The sequence below is a fragment of the Astatotilapia calliptera genome, chromosome 18 (genome assembly GCF_900246225.1).
Source record: "Astatotilapia calliptera chromosome 18, fAstCal1.2, whole genome shotgun sequence".
NCBI classification, from domain to species: Eukaryota; Metazoa; Chordata; class Actinopteri; order Cichliformes; family Cichlidae; genus Astatotilapia; species Astatotilapia calliptera.
Window position 1 is genome coordinate 11,620,251 of NC_039319.1, and position 20,761 is coordinate 11,641,011.

Sequence of the window (20,761 nt, forward strand, 5' to 3'; positions counted from 1 at the left end):
ATCAACTATTCCACTGAATGGGAAAATAAACCACATCTGTTTGGAGTGCTTTTTAAGGATTTTTACATTTTTGTGGAGAAATTATATGTTTACATACGGCTATACATTATTTTAGACTGCAGTGTTTCAACAAATATGTCTTATTTTTGTAATGCTGTGGTCATTCATTTGCTTGGTACTCTGCTGGATCTATACCAAGAAACTTACCTCGAAGCAGAACCCTCTTAAAATGTTTTGGGAGACTTGTTAGATGGTGCAGACAGATATATTGATAAAGCCCAGGGCCAGTGTGATTCATCCCATCCTGCAGCAGCCAGTGCAGCATCCCATCAGATGAATGAAGGTACCACAGAGAAGCTGAGTTAAGATAGTTTGATTCATTGGCTCTTCACCTGCAAATAATCCTGGAGTTGCACAACAGATTTTATCCATGCATTTAAAATAAAGCCAGAAAAAAAAAAGCTATCTTAAAAAATAAATAAATCAAATTTACCCTAAAATGTATTAACTGAGGCTTGCAGACTGGCCTAAATCAAGGAGAGGCTGGCTCCTTCAGATTGAAGAGGTTGTCAACCCCTTTTTTTCAGCCTAATGAAATGAGCGGGGGATGGGTGGTTGTCACAATGTTATAAATTCTCTTGGTAGGGGTGCTTCCAACTCAATCCGAGCTCTTTGAAGGGGGTGGGGGGTGGGGCCAAAGATAAGTCCTAAAACAGCCTGAGCCTCAAAACCTCACTCGAGGCAACAGTTTTAATCTTGCATCTGGGCGGGGGGGTTCTTACTGCTCAGGTTCCATCTGTGTTTTGAGTTTTACATTACATTAAAATGAGATTACATTTGAAACAGTTCATGCTGTGCAGCTGACACAATACAGTAGCAAACATGACTGTAGCTTACAATTAATTTTCTCTCCCACACTGCTGTTGGGACCACCGACCAATGATCTTTACTCCTGCCTTTTACTTAAGTGTGATTTGTTCAACAGTTTCATCCCAGATTCATTTGACATTTGATGTGGCACAAGCTGTTTACACCCACAGATATACTTTTTCTCCTCTCCCCGGGGATGTGTGGGTGTAATAATTATTTTCCAGAAGGTTCTCTCAAACTCTCAAGAGAGTCTAAGAAAATACGAGGCTTCCAAAACATCCAGATTGTTCTGTCTTTTTGCAGATAGTTGTGATGTAGATTTCAGTAAGTTTCTATCCACGGTGCATGCATGATATCCCCATTTGTCTTTCAGTTCCGTTTTTTTTTTTTTTTTTTTTTTTTTTTCCCCCCCAAGCCCATGCAGCTGAAATATATTTATATTTTAGTCCCTTCAAATTGAATCACTTTTTAATCAGATGACCCACATCCAATTTGTTATAAGCTAGAAAGAATGTTAAGGATAAAACAATTCTTTCTCTTGCAGAAATGTCTGTTGTGTTCTCAGATCTGCAGCCTCCAGTAAAATCAGACTGTCTTCCATTGTTAACAACAAAGAGAAATGTAGAGCACGTTGCAGTTTGCCATTTCCTCCAGTAAAGTTTAAGCCTGGAACAGATTCAACATTCTTACTCTTGGTAAAAAGCTTTATTTGTCCTTTATAGAATCTCATTGTGATTGTCTTTTGTTATGTTAGTTTATTAAAGTTACTATACTGGCACTTTCCAGAATGAAACTAGCCCACAGCAGTCCAATTCTTAAAACTTAGTTCCACTTACATTAAAATCTAAGTAATATGAATCATTTAAATATTATTGCAAAATGATGGCCTGTCTTTAAAATCTTATCCTTTCTTTGAATTCATTGAGTCATTGAACAGCATTTCCACTATATATATATATATAAATAAATAAAAATAAATAAATAAAAAAAACCCCCCAAAAAAACCCCACATCATTATGTGGAGGGTGAAACATTGTTGAAGCGCTGTTCAATGAGTCAAGTTACAGTCCACACAGTATCATTGGGATAAATGAGCAAACCTCTCCCCAAGGTCCGGAGGCTCTGTGAGCTATTAAGGCACGGGCGTCTCGCATGGCGAAGCTCAGAGAGAGAGGGAATGTTTTTGGGGAAGAGAATGGTTGTGCTGACATCCTCTCTCGGTGCAATCCCTTGTCCTTGTAGGACAGAAGAGAAAACAGCACCAGAGGCTGACTTGGCTGTTCCTCTGAGCTCCGTCATAAATCCGACTGAACATTTCTGAACATCTGTTGTGGATGATTAGCTCCATGGCTAGCAGAGTTTGACCAGGGGGAGTGAGAACCAGTGTGTTTGCGAGTCGTGTATGTGTGTACTCGATGCCTTGCAGTTTTAAGAATGAGGGTTTTGCATATTTATCCCCCCTGACGCATCTTCTCCTTTTTTTCCAATATATAGAGAGAAGGAAAAAATATTCTTGTAACTGTTACGTTATCCACAAAACACATTGGCGGGCATGTATTATCACAGTCCCTGGGGAATACTTGTTTAAGTCTCAAGGTCAAACTTAGTTAACCAGTTAAGTTTCACTAATAATGGCAGGGCAGATGCTTGAGTTTCATTTCAAAGCAAGAGTGAGGGCTCATTAGCCTGTGTGAGCTTACACTGGGACAGTCTTTTCCCTGGAAGGTGATCAATAGATAAGAGCCAGATACAGTCTCTAAGCAGCGGGAGTGCATCACAATCACATATACTCCTTCCCTTCTACGTGCAGGTAAACCACAAGATGATCATTGGTCAGAGTTCAAAAAGGTAAAGCCTCCTCCCTTTTCATACTGAAATTTGACACCATGACATCACACGGTGGGTTTGGCTTCTCCCAGGCAGTCCCCGACTGCCCCTCAGTGTGTGAACAAGCTGTGACTCTGAAGGATCTCTTCCCAAGCTACTCTGCGATATAGCCACAGCTGGAAACTTATTACTGGAGAGCAAAAAGACAGTTCTTCTGGTTTAATGAAATGCTGTGAATGGAATAACTAAGCAGGAACTGGAGACGACTTTCTCTCACACAGGGTATCTCTCACTTTCAGGAATAATCTTTTCCGATACTGCTGGATTTTCTTTTGTAGGATTTGGAAACTTGCTTTCTGGAATAAGTGCCTCGCAATAAAGAGGAATAAAAAGTATTTCTTTAAAATATTTCTTTATTTAAGTGGACCTACCTTAGATACATGGGTAAGTTCGAATTTTTTGCCACATAATCAGCCTGACATGAAAAAAACAGTTTTTTAGTTCCTAAAACAAGTAAAGAGGCACAGGTGCATTTTTTTTGAAAGTGGGTGAACTGTGTAAGATGGTGTGAATTTCATTTGCCTGTGTATCCCTCTCCCAGTACCCTGGTTTTTGTTTTGGGATCTAACTTCTTGCAACTTGCTTGGTATAATAAAAGTAACAATATAAGTTGATGTGTTACACTTCAGTGGTCAGGTATTTTCTTACTACTCTTTTGTCTCCCTTACTTTTGTCCTTGCTCACTCTTGCTTGTGAAGCCAAAACAATAGTTTAACCTCGTGTTGGCTTAGCTCTATTGGCTGGCTCTCTGGCAAATTGCCTTGTCTGGTGCAAGCCCTCCCCTACGTATTCAGAGGACTTTGAAAAGAAGGGCCATAGAATGTCCCTTAGCTACCGCTGCTAAGGTTAGACACCCTGCAGCTCTACTGCATTAGGCCTACGCTGAGGCTAAACAACCTGCTTTTTCAGTTGTCTATATCTCCCTGGGCAATCTCGAGGGTAAAATTTCAGGAACAAGAATTTCAGTTAGAAGTTGGCTACGAAAGGCTTTGAAATCCCAGATAATTGCAGAGGAGAACTTCTGAAAGTCACAAAATGTGATTTGTGGAAAATGGTTGAGTCTTGGTTGCCACAAAGCATATGCTGTAATGGGTGTTTCTTTGTGTGTCTTCAAATTTTGCTTTTCCTATAATTGTGAAGTACACCGTTATGAGTAAATCTGCAGGACTCTTTTTGATCCCATTTAACCAGCTCTAAATGTTCCCTTCAGATGCAGTTGTGTGATAAATCTTTCAACTGAGAAAGTTTTTGACCGAGTTTTTTAATCTTGGCCACAGAAAATGTGGCAGTTGTTACTCAGTAACTCTGGAGCACAAAAGGAGGGTTGATGTCAGTGGGAAAATCTTTTACTTTGACCTTTTCCATCAAAGCTGTCTTAAGCTTTCAAAAAACACAGCCAAGACAACATGTTTGTTTCATTTTGTTTGGCCTTTGAAAGGGCCAGACGTCCCCATAAGTCTGCTCTGCTGTAATGGGAACTTTGTGCTATTTGTACCAAAAATCGGTTGTTGTTTTTTTTTTCTTTTTTGTTCAGTGTGGAATCTACCTCTGTTAGTGCTGATCTCAAGTGGTTCCCTTAGACTTACTTGGAAAAAAAAAAAAAAGATGGTTCAGTTTGGTTCAAAATGTCCACTCAGCAGCTCTGTAGTGTCACAAAAATGACAAACTGTCAACTGTGGTCATTTGTTGAAACAGAGCGACTCTTGTCCACCTCTTGGGTGATCTGTAAGTCGATGTCCTTCACCTCCGCCGGGCAGGCCGTCCTCTTTTGCGACTGTGCCTCAGCCCCCTCATCAGCACTAACGTTCCAGAGAAACATTAAGTGATGTCCTGAGGAAATAACTGCAGCCATTTGTGTACCACTGCTCTTTTATTAAATTCCCAGACCAAACATGGCCTATATAATATGCTTTGCTCAAAAGGGTGTCTTGGTTGAAGTCTTTCCTTCTGAATAAATTACCCTGTGAGGAACAGTCAGTCACTCAATCTCTCTCCCTAACGGATTCCTCAAAAGTAATTATGGGCTGAGCATATGGATTTTTCCATAGAACTTGATTTCTCATCATTGGTGGATTGGGTGATGTGTAATGACTTGTTAACGCATGACAGATTTGCTTAATCACTCTCATGCCTGTTGGGACAAGAAAGAAGTTGCTTACAATCACAGATCAATCTCTGTGAAGGCGGCTGTGTCAGTGGAGCAAGACATTTGCCGCGACACATACTGTAAATAGAAAACACAGAAGGGTTTGTTGGGTTGTTCAAGTTCAAAGCTTTGATGCTGATGCTTAAACAAATTCTTTGGTCTCAGACTTTAAAATCTTGGCAGAGGCGAGGGGGGTGTTCATTCGTTGGGTGTCAGCAATTGTTGCCCGACGCTGACAAGGTCATAGGTAGTTGTTTTATGTTGACGAGGCCCAATTCTCAATACTAAATAAACATGTTTACACAGTTAACATGTTTATGAGTGTGACAGATACATCCCACATAACGTGCGATGTCAATCAGCGTCCACTGCCTGTGTGATGTGCTAGCTGTGCTGATAGTCACTTTGTGCTTTTATTTGTGACACTTCCTTCTTGCAGACAGCGACTTATTCGTTGTGACAGGTGCTGAGGAGAAGGTTTCGAAAAAAAGGCCCTTCTTTACCACTAAAATCACCAGTGTTTTGACAAGAATGCTTTTCTCAGCTGCCCCAAGCAGAGAGCTCATTTGATCGAAGTAGGTCTTTGCGTATCCTTTGACATCCGCGCACACGTTGAGGTTTTGACACGAGATCATATCCGAGACAGGTTTATTTTAGGGATGGCATTGTTATTTTTGTTGTAAGTAAGTAAGCGATGAATGGAAATAGTCCTGTTTAAAACAAACAAACAAACAAACACTACATCCGTTAAAGAGTAGCTTTCGGTCATTGTTAAAAGTGAACTGAAGCGAATCTGGGCGCTCGGAGCGTAGATTACATTCTTGTCTTTCCTCCCCTTCATTCCTTTTCCGCGCTCCTGTTTACATTATATATTTTATTCTGCATTTTAAATGTATCTTTTATGGCCTGTTACAGCTTACCATCAGAGGTCTGTTTTGTGCTCATAGCCTTGCACCTTTCATTTAAACCTTGGCTTTTTGCATTACAGCCATGGGTTTCTCAACGGGAACACAAATCCGCTTTGTCAGAGAGGACATTTTCCCCCTTGCACAAAACTCATTTCAATTCCACATCATCCCATTACGCCTCCACATTGATTGAAACAGCCTCCATTTCCAGGGGTAGCTGCATTTTTCTGTAGTCTGCATGTATGACAAGGCCAAAGCTCACGCTTGTATATGTGCACTATGTGACGGCGCAGGTCCGAAACGTCCAGTGACCATGGCAAATAGAAATTCTGTAATGCATTAAACTATTTTCTGAAAGTGGAGAAAGCTAGAGATCACTGTTGTCTCTGTTGCATGATTGTATTCATGCACTAAACTGTTATGTCACTCAGTTATTCCATGGCACACTGATACTGATCTTATTGCTGAGGTAGTGTCTTTCACTGGAGTAAAACAAGGTCAGATTTCTTCCTCTTGGACGACCATTAAAGGGAAATGAACTTTGCAGCTTTACCTTCCTCTTCATTATGGCGGGATAACTGTGATGCTTAACTGCACAAACAAAAAAAAAATGTAGGCTTAATTTATTCTGTGCTTGGTTCAGGAAGTATAATCATGTGGCTGATTTATCCCTGGGCCTCCACCAGCACCTTTGTTTGCTCAGCCTCCCAATTTCTTCTAATGCCTTGCTGTGCTTAAACCCGACATTCTGCTTCATTACTTTATCAGCCCTCCTGTCACTTCTTTTATCAGCCCACGCGTGTCACTTCTAATGAAATAACGAGTCTTCACACTCTTGGCTACTCATACACGGATTTGGACATGCTTGCGTTGGAGAGCACAGAATGTGTGTTTTGTGGTGGGATGCGTTCAAGATCAAACATTTAGTTTTTGTTCATCTTGTGGCTCAATCCTCAAACACCGGTAATAACTCTTCCTCCTGCAGAACTCTTGGGTCCCAGGCTTGTTTTGGGAAGATGGATGGAGATTCATTTGGCTTCATTATAACGCCTGACTTATTTATAGCCTGCCTGCGCAGCGCCTCTTGGCCCACTGTGGCCCGGTAAGGATGCTGGAGGCTGCGGCATTGATGAAACATTCCTGTGTCCAGGGGGTATTCTCTGAGGAGAGCACTGCTTGTTTAAGGGAGGGTGATAATACAAGAACCATGGGCAATGCCACTGAAATCTTAATTCCACCAGCCCTGCCTAGCTACAGCATTCCTACTTAAAAGCTTTTCCTCTAGACTTGCGCTGTGGGGTGTTGGGCTTGGTTGTGATGCCACAAAGCCCAACATCATGAAAGCATGCGATGTGGTCTTGTCTTGTTCTGTGAAGGTAGTTTCCATAACAAACAACTGAAGGGAAAGCTTGCTTAAAAATATTGAACCCCTAAAACACACTTGTATATTCCGCCTATGCACAATTTGGAGTTCCACAGCACCAATCCCAAAACCTTTATCTGGATCTCCCCCTTTAGCCTTAGAGATTACTGCTTCACAACCCTGGAGCAGGGATGCTGTCTGCCTGGTAATTTGATGGCTAATCCCCTGCCTCCTCCCTACAAATCTCTTCCCTGATAAAGGGGTTGCCTCTACATTAGTAAACATGGGAGACTTGGCCGCTTTGGCTGACTGTTAGACAAGAGGACTGGTTGAGGAAGGGGGAAGTATATGGATAACCAGTGAGGAAAGCCCCTTTGCATTTTGTGCGATGAAATTAAATTCAAATATATGCCAAGTTGACTGTTTATACCAGAGAAAGGACTTTAAACTTGCTGTTAGAGCGATCTGTTTCTTGCATGAGGTAAATAATGCATAACACATTTTGTACTTGTTGGTCAAAGTCTTATACAAATGATCCCTCTGGTTCAGTATCTCTTGAGCTTTGTGGTTTTAATGGTTTGACGGGGAGCTGTGAAAATGTTGTGCTTTATAGAGCGATTCCATAAAAGTCATTGTTAATGCACATTCATTAGCTTTTTGACCCGAATATGTTATTCCAATGCTACTGCCACGACTAGACACGATGGCTCACTTAAAAGGAATTCGCTTTCTCAGATCTTACTTCACAGTATTACGGTGGCCTGTATGGACTCGGTACGTGACCGAGCATTACTGATTGCAGACTCAAGTGTTTCATTTGGTTTTAGCCTACATCCCCTGCATCATTTCTGGTTCCCGGCTCACTGTTTATCTCCTGTGATGGTGCATCAACAAAACGCTAAGCCTGGGAATCAAAGCTGACGCCTTCAGCCTAAACATGCTCAGCCAAGTTTAACAGGACTTGGCAAGATAGCATTTAACCAGTCTACGGGATGACCTCATCATGGCGACTGCAACATTGGCTGTGATGGCTTTTCATTTGCTGACCTGACAGAAGCACTTTAGGCGTCAGGGTGGATCTGTTGAGATGACTGACAGGACCTGTCCCTGCACGTCTTCTTGTACGCGGAACGTCCTGGTGTTCGGTTTAATCGTTGTCACAGAGTGAGATGACATGTCAGCAGAAATTTGGTGAGATCTCTGTTTTGAGCACTTTGCAAACAGTCTGAAATCACATCTAAACAGAGTGACTTCAGTAAAGGTCCCACATTGCATGTCTTTTTTGTTTTTTACGAACCCAAGATGTCTTTGAGCAGCATGTATGTGTATTAGTGACTATAAAGATTGGTTAGACCGTGAGTGAGGTTTACTTGGTTTTTTAGCTTTTTTTGTGTTTTTTCGTCTATAAATGGCAATAAATCTGTGGCATGTTATGTTCTACTTCACTTTTCTTCCTGTTCTTTGTGCTGCTGTAACATGTGAAACCACAAATGAAAGTCTGTCTATGTCAACTTTAGAACAGTTTACTGCATTGGATGTATTTGTAAGTTTGCACTGAATCTCTGAAGAAGCCCTTGTCTAATTATTATTTTATGAAGTGGATTCTTACCAAACAATTTGATTAGTCATTAAAATCGTCTGACTCATAGTCAGCCTGGATTTTCTCTAACTGGATGCGTCGATGAGGTCTGTAATCACACTGTGTGTACTGTGTGTGTGTTTTGTGTCAACGTCTTGTTAGTGAAGCTACAGAACAGTGACTCTACACTGGCGGTAATTGATAGTCTACGGGCTGTCTCAGCTGCAGGTAAATCCTATCTGTGTGGAAGGGGGTGGGGTAGAGGAGAGAGTATAAATAAGTCTTCCAAGGACTAAGGATTTCAGTATAACTAGAGGCAAAGGGTGATGGTTGAAGAAGTGTTTAATATGGTAGAGGTTTTCCTTTGCAGACACTTAAAATTCTTTCCAGGATAGCACAGGCTTGAATTTACATTTCAGCTTTATTTCCCCGTGTTTCACAATATGTAATACCCCATGTTGTCTTTCTTTTGCATTTATTCCTTAAACTAGTGCATAAACACAAAGTGCATGTGCTTAAGTGTGGCTTTTTCCTCCTTTGAAACGCTTCCATCAGACTGGCAGTGAAAATGATTTTTGTGCTTTACCCAGAGAGATGGACCGTAGAGAGAAAGCAAGATAGAGCAAGAAGGGGCCGAGGGCCAGAGAGATTGGTCCCAGAGAGAGATTCATAGGTAGTAATGAGGACGTTGGTGAAGTGCAGGTCGTCGTGTTGTGGCTCTGGCCTGTCAGTATAATGGACCTTACTAGTCAGCTGGCGATCGATTGTACTGCTCACGACCTCGGCCGCCTGTTGTTCTTCACTCTTCCTGTCCGTCAACCTGCCACCCAGAGATGGAGGACGAAGCAGAATCTTTTCCCAGACGACAGATGCCGTGTCCAGATACTTTCTCATTACCTGAAAGGTGGCCTGAGGAGAGGAAGGCAGGTCTACCTCCAAACTTCCATCTAACACAATCTGAGCAGATAGCCAAGTACTATTTTAATTAATTATTACTATTGTAATTCATTTATTTTTTTGCCTGTGGCTAGTAAGCACCAATCAGAATTCAGTTGGTTTGGGACTACAACTAATCATCTACTTTTATTATTATTATTATTATTATTTTTAATAACAAAAAATTCGGCTAAAAAAAAAAGCCCAGCAAAGAACCTGAGGCATTGTTCTAATCTTATGAGCTAAATCAAGTTAATTTGTTGTTTCTTGTTAAAGCATGTTGTTTATATTTGATATTAATAACTTTCTGGTATTGTAAAATTTGGTTTTGTCTACCCTGACACTTGTCGATATCTCATGTTCATATCATGTAGAAGAATATGTTAGATTAGAAACTTATTGGCAGACATGCCGAGTTAGTTTAGAGCCTACATCTTCCTAATTGATAGCTCTAGAGCATAGTTACTTCCTGCTAGCATTATCCTCATTTGATGAACATTGTCCAAGCTGAGAGTCCCTGCTTCTCTTGCCCTTTATCGAATGGCCTCTGTCTATTCCACACTCATCTCTTTTACATTTTAAATCCTCCGGCCTCTGGAGAGCGATGGGGATATATGGTTCCATCTGCTCCAGCAGACTGGCTCGTGGCTGAGACAGAGAGAAAGAGACAGAGAAGAAGGCATGGTCAGGGAGAGAGAGGAGGAAGCAGGGGGATGGAGAAACGGAGACTGACAGAAAGACAGAACAGCTTATTAGAATCTGCCTCTTTTCACTCGTTAGACAGTAGCTGAGAGGATAGCCGCCTGGAATCCAAGGCAGGACACAAGTTGGACCAGGACCTTGAGGGATTTTGTTTTTTCCACATTTGCAATTGCAGCTAACCCAAGTTAAATCTGCCCAGTCTTAACTGTTTCAGGTTGGCCATGAGTCTTAGCTTTCCTTTGTGTAACACCTGGAGTTTTTGTTTCAGGGTAGAGCTCAGAATAGCATTCGTTTGTGTTCTTGTTTGTGCACCTGGTATAAATGCCTGATTGTATACAAGGTGCTTTTCCCACTATGCCTCGAGTTAGTCTAACCATTCTTTGTGTCAACACAGGGTTTGTTCTTCTGTACCTCAGACCGCAGTGGATTGTTTTCCCTTTTACTCCTACATGCCCTAATGTAGGGATAGATAATAAGTTATGTCAATGCACAGTTTCATCTGTGAGTTTTACCTTTGAGAACACAAAAGCCCATTCAGTAGGCTATTGTATAAAAAAGGACATTCTGTGTCATAAAATAAATACAGTCTACAGCTGCGCACCCTCATGTCTGTGTTTAGCGGTTGATTTTCAAATGTGTTATTGTGGCTGACTTAGCAGTTCCTTCGAGGTAGATCTGCATAAACAGATGTAGTGAGATAAGGAGCTGCTTGCAAGATCGCAACAAGATAAACATTCACTCCTTCATTTATGAATGACCACTTTTTCTTAATAGTCATCGGTAGAAGTCTGGTGAATATGTGCAATCAAAAGTTAGGGTGTGCAATATAGATATACCTCTCAATAAAAAAAAACAGTGTAATTAAGTTCTAGACACATCAAAGAATTTTATTAATTTTATGAAAAATTGCAAATCCAATAGTCTCTGAAGTCCTGCATTATTTTCTTTTTATAGGATACACTAAAGTAAGGGAAGAAGCTTCGTAAATTATCTGCCAGTCTCATTATATACATCCTCATACACCCCAACCTTACTAAGCATTGTGGCAAACAATAACCAGTTGCTGTGCTGTCATCGAACACTAAGGCCACAGCTTCTTTCTCATGTCGGCCTCTGGAGGGTCCATGCCAGCCAAAGAACTTCACTCCCAGCGCTTTACAGTTACTAATCTGGGCTGACACCAAGCTGATTTACAATACCCCCTACCCCAAACAGTGACTGACTAGAGGTAATTGATTTAGAACAGTGCAGACACCCGCTGAATAGTATGAAATCCTCATACACTATACAAAGCTTGCTCCCATATTCCCACCTTAGTGCCAAATGTAAAAAAATAAAAAATATATGCATTTAAAACTAAACTTCTTACAATATTTCCTTTTTGGAAAATTTCTGCTGTTTCTGGACACTGCAGTCTGTCCACATTATATCCATGGATGAGCTGAACCTGAACAACTGCCTCTTGTTTGGCCAGTTATTGATCTATGGAGCTCTATATTTACCAGTCTTTGGGTGCACATGCCTTCACTCTGTTTGTCTTTTGCTGACGGAGACGAGGCTTTCTGCCCAGGAGGTGGGGGATTGAAGTCCTCTGCGTGGTGCGAAGGGGTGGAGGAGTGGGGGGTCCATGCCTTCTGTGCTGCCTGCCTAGTCATTTTATGGCACCATCTGTCCACAAGCTAACTGTCAAGTAGTGACGTCTTAGCTCATCTTTCTTGCCCGACAGTGCGGATTTTCTTTTGATATATATGTGCACATCTGCTGTTGAGAATGTGTCTCAGTTTATATTGCTAATTTAATGTTTGGCTATTTGCACAGAAGCAATTAATTATTCACTAATTCATTTCTAGACATCACTAAAATAAATACTAAACAAAAAGAAATCTTAAAACCTATTTAAATCTCTCAGCTAGGGCAAGGCTGTGGGCTTTATACACTATTAGAGACCCTGAAGTAAATAGAAAGCTTTGCTTTTACCATGCTCAGTTTTTAGGCCCCCACTTTGAGCAATTCTAGCTTGGCCTAAATAACATTAAGATTTTATGTTCAGTTGAAGTTGGAAGCTTATTCCCTTGGCCAATTACATTTAAACTCAATATTTAACATTGGTTGACATTTAATCCATGCCTTGGGTTATTTAAAATCTTGACTTTATTCTAAGAATATGATATGTCAGATAAATAGCTTTAGAATTATTTATGTCACCTTTTATTTAATAAATTGCATTCCTCGGGTGTCAGAAGTTAACATACATCCTATGCTTATTTGGTAGCATTGTCTTTAAATTATTTAACATGGGTCAAATGATTTGATTATTCTGCAACAAGCTTTTCACAAATAACTCTGGAATTTTGCCTCATTCCTCCTAACATAGCTGATATAGACGAGCGAGGTTTGTAGGCCTCTTTTTTGCACACACTTTTGAAGCGTTATCCACAAATCTATGTTGGACTTCAGCACCTCTACTTTCTAAGAGAAAGAAGAGGCAGCCTGGCCCCATGGATGTTATACTTGCATGCTGTTTGTACACATGAACTTTGTGCCTTTTTAGTTTGATTATTTTTTTGCTTTTTTTTTTGGTCTTGTGTATTTAATTTTGTCAGAAGCTTTGGAACACATAACTTTTGTTAACGTTTTAGTTTTTCCAATACTTTTTCTAAACTTCTAACCATCCAAAGTTGTGCACCAGATTCAGTCAATTTAATGTAGGGGTTAGTACATTTGCCTAACATGTGAAAGAGCTCCAGTTCAAAACTGGGGAAAAAGCACAGATCCATGGAACTGTTTGCTTCAAGCGTAAAATCTGTGCCAAATCAGAACATGCCGATTCATCCGCTGCGACGAGCCCTTGCGAATAAGGGAGCATCTGAAGGAAGCTTAAAACTGAGAAAAATCTGGCTGAAATTGTTGGAAAAACCTTCTGCTTATAGTAGTTTTCTCCAAAAACTGTAGCTTACTATGAGAGAATCTCTAAAATTCACATTGAATTTTCCATACAAGGCTTGTAGAGTTAAGAAACGGCCTTTAGATGACAGAGTGACACATTTTTTTTGTAATTCACCTTCTTACTTGAATGTTGGACTGTAGTTTTTAAAGTGAGCTGGTTTAAATGGGTGCTAAGGAAGGAAAAACTTGCTATTTAATGCACTTGATTGGTTCATGTACATGCAGCATTTCTTTTATTTGATGAATGTATGTTTTACATTGAGCCTGCCTTTTGATTTATTGCAGACCCCTTTGGCCAGCAAGCACTTTGTTGTGTAAGCTATTTTCTCTTTGCTGTGCTGCTCCACAACGCCAATAATCCTTGTTCAATAAATTCAAATGGAAGTGACACTTTGGTATGTCTTCTCTACTATGTGTAGTACATATCATTGTAATTCATTCCCAGATTGATTTGCAGTTGAAAAGATTGGTAGCCCAACAGAGCCGATTGTAAATCCACACTCGGAAATTTATGGAAGTGTCTGAATTTTTGTTAAATGTTCATATAATCAGGCCAAATTGCAGATGATAGTGTATCATATGGGAAAAGCCAATATGCAGTGGTGTTTGTATTCTGCTGAGAGGCAAGTTGCCGCTTGCGTTAGACAATAACAGTAGCGTGATGCATCACGTCTGCCCCTCATGCGTCACAAATGACGCCAAAACGCATCATGGAGACTGTGCGTAAATGTCGACTTAAAATTTACACATCTCCTATATTGCCTCATTATTAAATGGTGGTAAATAAACTTCTAGACAGAAAGATACCTTGATTTATTACACATGCTTTCATTGTAGGTCAGCACAATCAGTGCGCCATCGTTTCTATTGCTCAACTTAAGTGCACAAGTCTGTTGTAGGTGTCTTTTAGTCTTGTAATCTTGAGCTCTGCAATAATGTGTTAACAATTAACTTTGTGGTATCAGCTTGTAAACAGAATGGCTGTAAAATTCGATAGGTCACAGGACATTACCCTTTGTTAGGGGGAATTTCAGTGCAGTCTTGTTGCAGCTCTGTAAAAAGGACGTGCACCATCAAGTCTGTAGACACAGCAAGGCTTTTCGAGTCAGAGGGAAAACCTAATTTGGTTACTTTGCACTTTCATTTTACAATATGGTGCTCACCATCTTGAGTAATTCTCACAGGTGTTGTGATATTGTGTTCACTGCTGAGGTTTAAAAAAAAAAAAAAAGGGAGTGTGAGCCTTCTAGGGCATGGAAAACTAATCAACGGCCAAAACACCGCTGTTGAAATTCAGCTTGTAACTGTGTTTATGGAGCCTTTGCAGGTTACGCCAACACAAACCTCTTTGGTCTGGGTTTATCAGCCCCAGAGACGGCCGTGATTAGCTCCCCACGCTGCTAGCCATATATCTCAGCTGTCCCACCTCCCAGCGTTCAGGATGACCCATTAAATAGAGACGGAGAAATAGAGAACATGAGTAGGAGGGTTAGAGACATTGGAGAGCAGAAATGCTACCTGTAGTTAGCGTAATAGTAGTGTTTACTCAGGCTGCGGGCTCTCTCTGTGTGCAGCTGCATTGTCTGTCTGCCAACTGACATTTCTGTATGGGTGGCCACACCCTTGCCACACACATTCACAGGGACTAATAACCTAAATGACAAGCAACTGACGTGGACGACAAACAAGGCGACCGGGATAGGTGTCTGTTAAGTGTCTATATTCCCCTTCCTTTTGAGCTCACTCAAAGCTCTTTTGTCCTCTACAGTTTACTATTTTAGATATTACCCTGCCATTGTTTCTTTGTTAATTACATCACTAAACCGCTTACTCTTCTGCCTATTGTATCGTATGTAGCTCCACAGACACTTAAGGCTCAAAAAGCTTCCATAAGAAGTAAGTCACTGTATGCCCTGTTGAATGGGAGCATTATATTTAGGCTCATTTCTGCTTCATCAGTTCAATAACTGATTCTTCTCTTTCATGTTCCCTTTGTGTTTCACCAAACTGCCATTCCTGCAGAATCACTTCCCTATAGGATGCGTGGTCTTGGCACTTTGACAAATTGGAGAGAACCACAGTCGCACCATAAATTGTTTCACGTAGCTGCGGGCCTCCGAATCATTACTTACATCTCAAACTATGTGGAGTAAATTTTAAAAAAAAAGAAAGAAAGAAAAAGTCTGGGTTTGTTGAGAATTTCTGCACTTTAACAGCAGTTTGCTAGTCTAGGAAATTTGAGACTGGAATTTATTAATCCTGGCCTCCCCTTAGTTTATTAAAGTGTGTGTGTGTGTGTGTGTGTGTGTGTGTGTGTGTGTGTGTGTGTGTGTGTGTTACAAGTGATAATGAGGTGGAGGACACAAACAAATCTATGGCTTTGCCGCATTTATTATTTCCCTGTATCTGGACACCTTGTCATGGGTGGTTTGCTAATTGTGTTTCCATAAACTTGCCTACAGTAGAAATTCTGTTCATTATAAACTGCTTTAACTTGACAGCGGAGTATGTTTGGTTTAAACCAATATATATATGTATATAAGTAGGAAATGTCAAACCAAATATTGTTAGCTAGAAAATTAATCTTGACAGATGTAAAATATGCAGAACTTCGATGCATGTTTTCACATTGTAATTCATGAAGAATCAGCTTTGTTTGTGCACTTCATTTTCAAACTGGATTAATTGTTGTTGCTGTAAAACAGTTTATCTCCTGAATTTAGCAGACTAATTATTGTGAACATTAATTATCGTCTCTCAGCTGAAATGATCTGGACGATCAGTTAAGCAGTAAATATGCACTGGTTACTTTGTCACTCTTTCGCGCACACAAATCAGGCTTTGGGGTGAAATCATTAGCGAGACAGAAGGATTCATATACAGTTGCACGGGGGCAGACAGCCACCCCTAAACGTTTCTACTGTTTTTCTCGCGCTCTCCCACGTCCTCGCAAACAATGCCCCCTTGTGTGCCGAGCCACTTGCTCAGATTTCGAATCACACTGCACCCTTTCCACTTTGGTGCCCTGTCCTCCTCTCGTTTGCACTGCTGCCAGAACACAAATGGACACAGTGGCAAGTGTTGTCCCGTAGTATTCGTGTGCAGCAGGGAGGGACCAGGCTACACTGGGATAAATAAGTAGGTAAATAAATAAAGAATAAACCTCGCTCTAGGAATTTGTCTTATTGAAGATGAAAAGCATCTGCCTCTCTCTGGCATCTGCTGTGAAAGATATCCCTCCACCGCTAAGGGTTTGGAGCACGGCAAGTAGCCAGCTCTATCAGCCTCGCTCTTTCTCTACCCACCAACGTGAACCAGCGCAGCACTGGTGTACACAGAAACGAACGTCAAAACAAATTTGTCGGCCAACAAACTTTTTTCTTTTTTTCTTTTTGCAAAGCTAACTTGAGGTATTAGCTTGAAATAAAAACGGGTTCTAAATGTCTTTAATACCAGTTACAGAGTGGTGGTGTGATCCAGTTCTTTGGCACCCCGAGCCGAGTGTTTGTGTATCTTTTTCTTCCCCACACTGCAACAGCTTTAACACAGCGACAATAAACCGCTTTCTCATTACCAGTTAAGGTGAAAGGCGCAGAGGGAGGCTTCTTTTTTAAATTATTTTGCCACAGGGGTTTTAAATGATTTCCGCTGCACTTGTGGGTATTCTCCAAAACTCTGCGTGCAGGGAGGAGTATAATACAGTTTGATACGATCACAGCTTGAACTTTCACTGACGATAGATGATGTCGACTGTACACGGTGTTTGGAAATTCCTTAGACGCTAAGTTTGTTAAGAATAAAAAAAAAAAGATTGGCTTTGCAGACATAAAAGCCTAGAGGAACATTCCTTTAAGTGACAAACGGTGATAAAGAGCTAGCTGTCAGTGATGGCTGTCTGCTACTGTGGCCAGGTGAGGCATGAGCAGGGACTCGCGTGCATTCCTTCACATAGTTTTAACTCGGTCGTGCCTGCTTTTTTGTTTGCCCAGTGACATGTCAAAGGAGGTGAAAGCAGATCTCAGATAAAGAAAAATAACTTTATCTAATAGCTATTGTATAGACTGTTTTCAGCTGCCTTGTTTAACAAAGAGGGCGGTCGAAGAGTTGCCCGTTGTGTGCATTTTTTTATTTATTTTTTTATTTGTTTCTACCCGCATTGAAACAGCCACATGAGTAATGGGCTGCTCAACACCTCCACAGGATTAGAGCCCACAGCATTAAGAGTTTTTTTTCCTCCACGAGATACTGGAGGCATTGTGTTCCTGATGCTCTAACGTATTTAGCTAAACTGAATAGACTGGAGCTGACTGGCCACCCAGCAAGCCTCAGGATATTCCACTTTGTGAGCGCTTTGTCTTTTAACACATATCAGCAAACGGCACTGTGTAGCCACCGCAGTGAACTGAGCAGTGAGACTGAACAAGACCGACTTAGATTTTGGGGTTTTCTGTTCAGTTCTTCTTGTAGAAGCTTTGTACAGAATCATCACCAGGCTGCTCTCTTTAAGACAAAAGTAGATTTAGTCAAACTTTCAGAACTTTTCTCATTTAAATTCAGTTTTTTTAAGTCCTCTGGAGATTCTGCTTTAATTCCATCAAAAGAGAGATATCTATCTATACCATATTGTGCTCTCTTTTACAGCATTATGATTACGCATCGCAGATGGCCATGGGCAAGGGAGTAGGGATAAGAAATTTAGTTAGCTCATTAATGGAGATACGCAGTTACTTTGTTTATAATAGCATTAGGCATCGAAACTGGAGGCTGTAACAAACTTAAGGTCATATATCTAAATTCTTAATCAGTTGGCTTAGTAATCTTCCTTCACTAAATCTAATTCCTGAAAAGACAAAGCATCGGTTCTTGTGCCATTCCATTTGAGGGACAGCTTTTGATTTTTCTGTTTCCACTTAACACAAAGGAGAAATGCTCTCTGTCTCGTTTAATTGTTGTTCATTTGTGGCACACCTGCTGCAGGCTTGTTGGTCAGCCATGTCCCCCTTGGGGTGTGTTATATGTTAAGTGTTTATGTATGCATACATGTCACTCTGAGATCACTGCACTTTGTGTGATTCGAACCCATCTGGTCACCGTTTCAATTTCCTAATGGGGGAACATTAAGGTGGTCTTTGGGGAGTTGTGTTTAGTTGGTCCACTGGGGTTTTAACTGATCCCCTTTGTAAGAGGTGCGCTGAGAGGCTTAAGCTCGCCTCCACCCCCCCTTTGTTCTTTTTATTTTTTCCCAATAATTTCTCTGTAAAACTGTGCAGCATTTGTTCCCCCCGACTCCTTTGCTGATGTACTTTTTGTGTTACATTCACTTTGCTTACTTCCCCCTGCCCCGAGCAGGATTTGTTGTGGGTACTAGATGCCTTGTTGATCGCGAGCAAAGATCTCCAGCAACGTTTGCTGTTGTTTTCTTACAAGTATACAAAGATTCTGTGTCTTTGGTTCTGCTTTGCGACTTGCTTTTGATATTTCTGCATTACTGTGTTATTATGCTCATTCAAATATATGCAAATATAGCGTGAGTTTGAATACTAATGGTTCTGTACCCCTGTTCTGCATGTGTTTGCTCTCCCAGGTGTTAGTCTTTGATCCTGTCAGAGTGGGACGCGTCTAGCAGGGGACTGAGGAGGGAGCAGTGCCAACTTTGAACATGGTGCCTAATATTCACCTGGCAGGGCCCCTTCTCCCCAGAGGGGCGTTGCTGTTCCTGCTTTTACTCAGCTGCATAGTCTTCTCTTCTCTAGCAGACAGTAAGTATGCTCATGTACCTGTGAAGTTCTGCCCTGGCTTTCCCACCGTCTAATAACACATTAAGCTTCATTTAGAGGCGTTCTCTTGATTTAAAAGGACTGCCGTAGCTATAAGTGGAATTTAACACGTGACAAAGGTGCACTTTAACTGAATACATCAGGAGAGCAAGCTCTCACGCTGTGCAGAGCAGAGCTTTGTTTAAAATAGAATATAGATTCCATTTACATTTCATGCCTTCAGTGGATTCCAGCAAACAGAAATAGCTGCTTGTCTAATGCGTGTCCCCAAGTATAAAGAGCTTTAACATCTCAACTAAAAATAAGCACACAATGCAGGCAGCGGAGATCCATCGGCCTCTGTGCCCGGTTGTCAATCCGAGTGACAGTTTTGGCTCAGAGAAAGCGCTCCAAGAGATATGTCACCTCAGCTGTACCTTTGGGTCTCGGGCGCAGCCAAGAAGCACTGCCCTGCCAAAGACGGGGTCAGGGACGAAATTAATTCAACACATGACCTCACCTACAGTGCTGTCATAGGGTCACTGTAATTCAATTATACCCCAACCCCTCCTGTTCCCCCACCCGAATGCAGCCACTGCCCTGTCCTTTCAAACATGTTTCGAATAGGATTTGTTTTTCTGTACCCTTTGTCTTTTCCCGCTCGGCTCTGTGCTATCATCCTTGTCTCTTGTGGCGTGTCTACTCTTGACCAGCATCGCTCTGAACTTGACCTTGCAGAAAAGTTTTACAGGCCTTTTGTTTTTCTTGGGGTCTGGCAAGTCTGTCTCTGCTCTGCTTCTAGTTTGATTGGATGGAATTGAATCTTGAGTGAAGCTGTAGTGCTCAACTTAGATACTAATTGTGGATGATCCAAAATAAAACTACTGTATCCTTCTACAAAATAAAAAAAATCATTAACAATTGATCCAAATTTTAAAAAAGTATGAGTTGCTGGAAGTTATAAAGAAAATTCATATTTGGTCTTTGAATACCTGGCAGAGTGCTCTTCTATAAAAAGGGAGAAAGACGTGCAATGTCAGACGTCTATTTGCGTGCGTGCACCTTGTTAACTGTGATATTATGTTGTATACTTGTGCTGTTTATGCCACAAGTAAAAGCATGTGCTTTTTAGAGATGCAACGTCATGGGCATAGAAGAAATTAAGATGGTATATAAATGTGCTGATTCTTTCACGCACCAGTCTGGATGGTTCTACGGGCCGGAGATATACACAGCTAACCAGAATAGTGTTTAATCTGTTCAAACAGAGCATTAATGTTTAACCTAAATCTTGATTATTTTTGTTTTGTTTTGTTTTTTACCCCACCCCTGTCTCTGTCTTAGTTGTATTTAGTGTGAAACATTTAATTTAAAGTACAAATATAGTCTGATGTGACGAGCTGGCACATGTGCATATATTCATAGACAAATAAGGGACACATCATAAAGTAACTCACAGAAAAGCCTGACTGTGGTCTGGGGTTAAATACGCATGTAGGTTAGTGTAAGCACATATGGGAAAAAGGCCCAGACTACTATTATCCAGACTGTAAAGCAAACAGACATAGAATTAAAATAAGACACTGGGGGGTGAGAGGGGGTGTAAAAATAACACCTCCCACTAATGGCAGGTTTGTGTGCATTTCTGTGCCTATAATTTGTATGTAA

At 41.0% G+C, this 20,761-nt stretch overlaps 1 protein-coding gene across 31 annotated transcripts in view; it reads left to right on the plus strand.

The window, feature by feature from the left end:
* Positions 1 to 20,761, plus strand: part of LOC113009894 (receptor-type tyrosine-protein phosphatase F) — a 161,371-nt gene that overhangs the window by 39,573 nt on the left and 101,037 nt on the right. For 30 of the 31 annotated variants that reach the window (XM_026148485.1, XM_026148495.1, XM_026148489.1 and 27 more), the window contains exon 2: positions 18,922 to 19,096. In XM_026148485.1, the coding sequence (XP_026004270.1) occupies positions 18,997 to 19,096 (100 nt within the window). In that variant the 5' untranslated portion in view covers positions 18,922 to 18,996. Of the gene's footprint in view, positions 1 to 2,762; positions 3,142 to 18,921; positions 19,097 to 20,761 lie in introns of those variants that run through there. The other variant, XM_026148486.1, reaches the window with a different exon arrangement.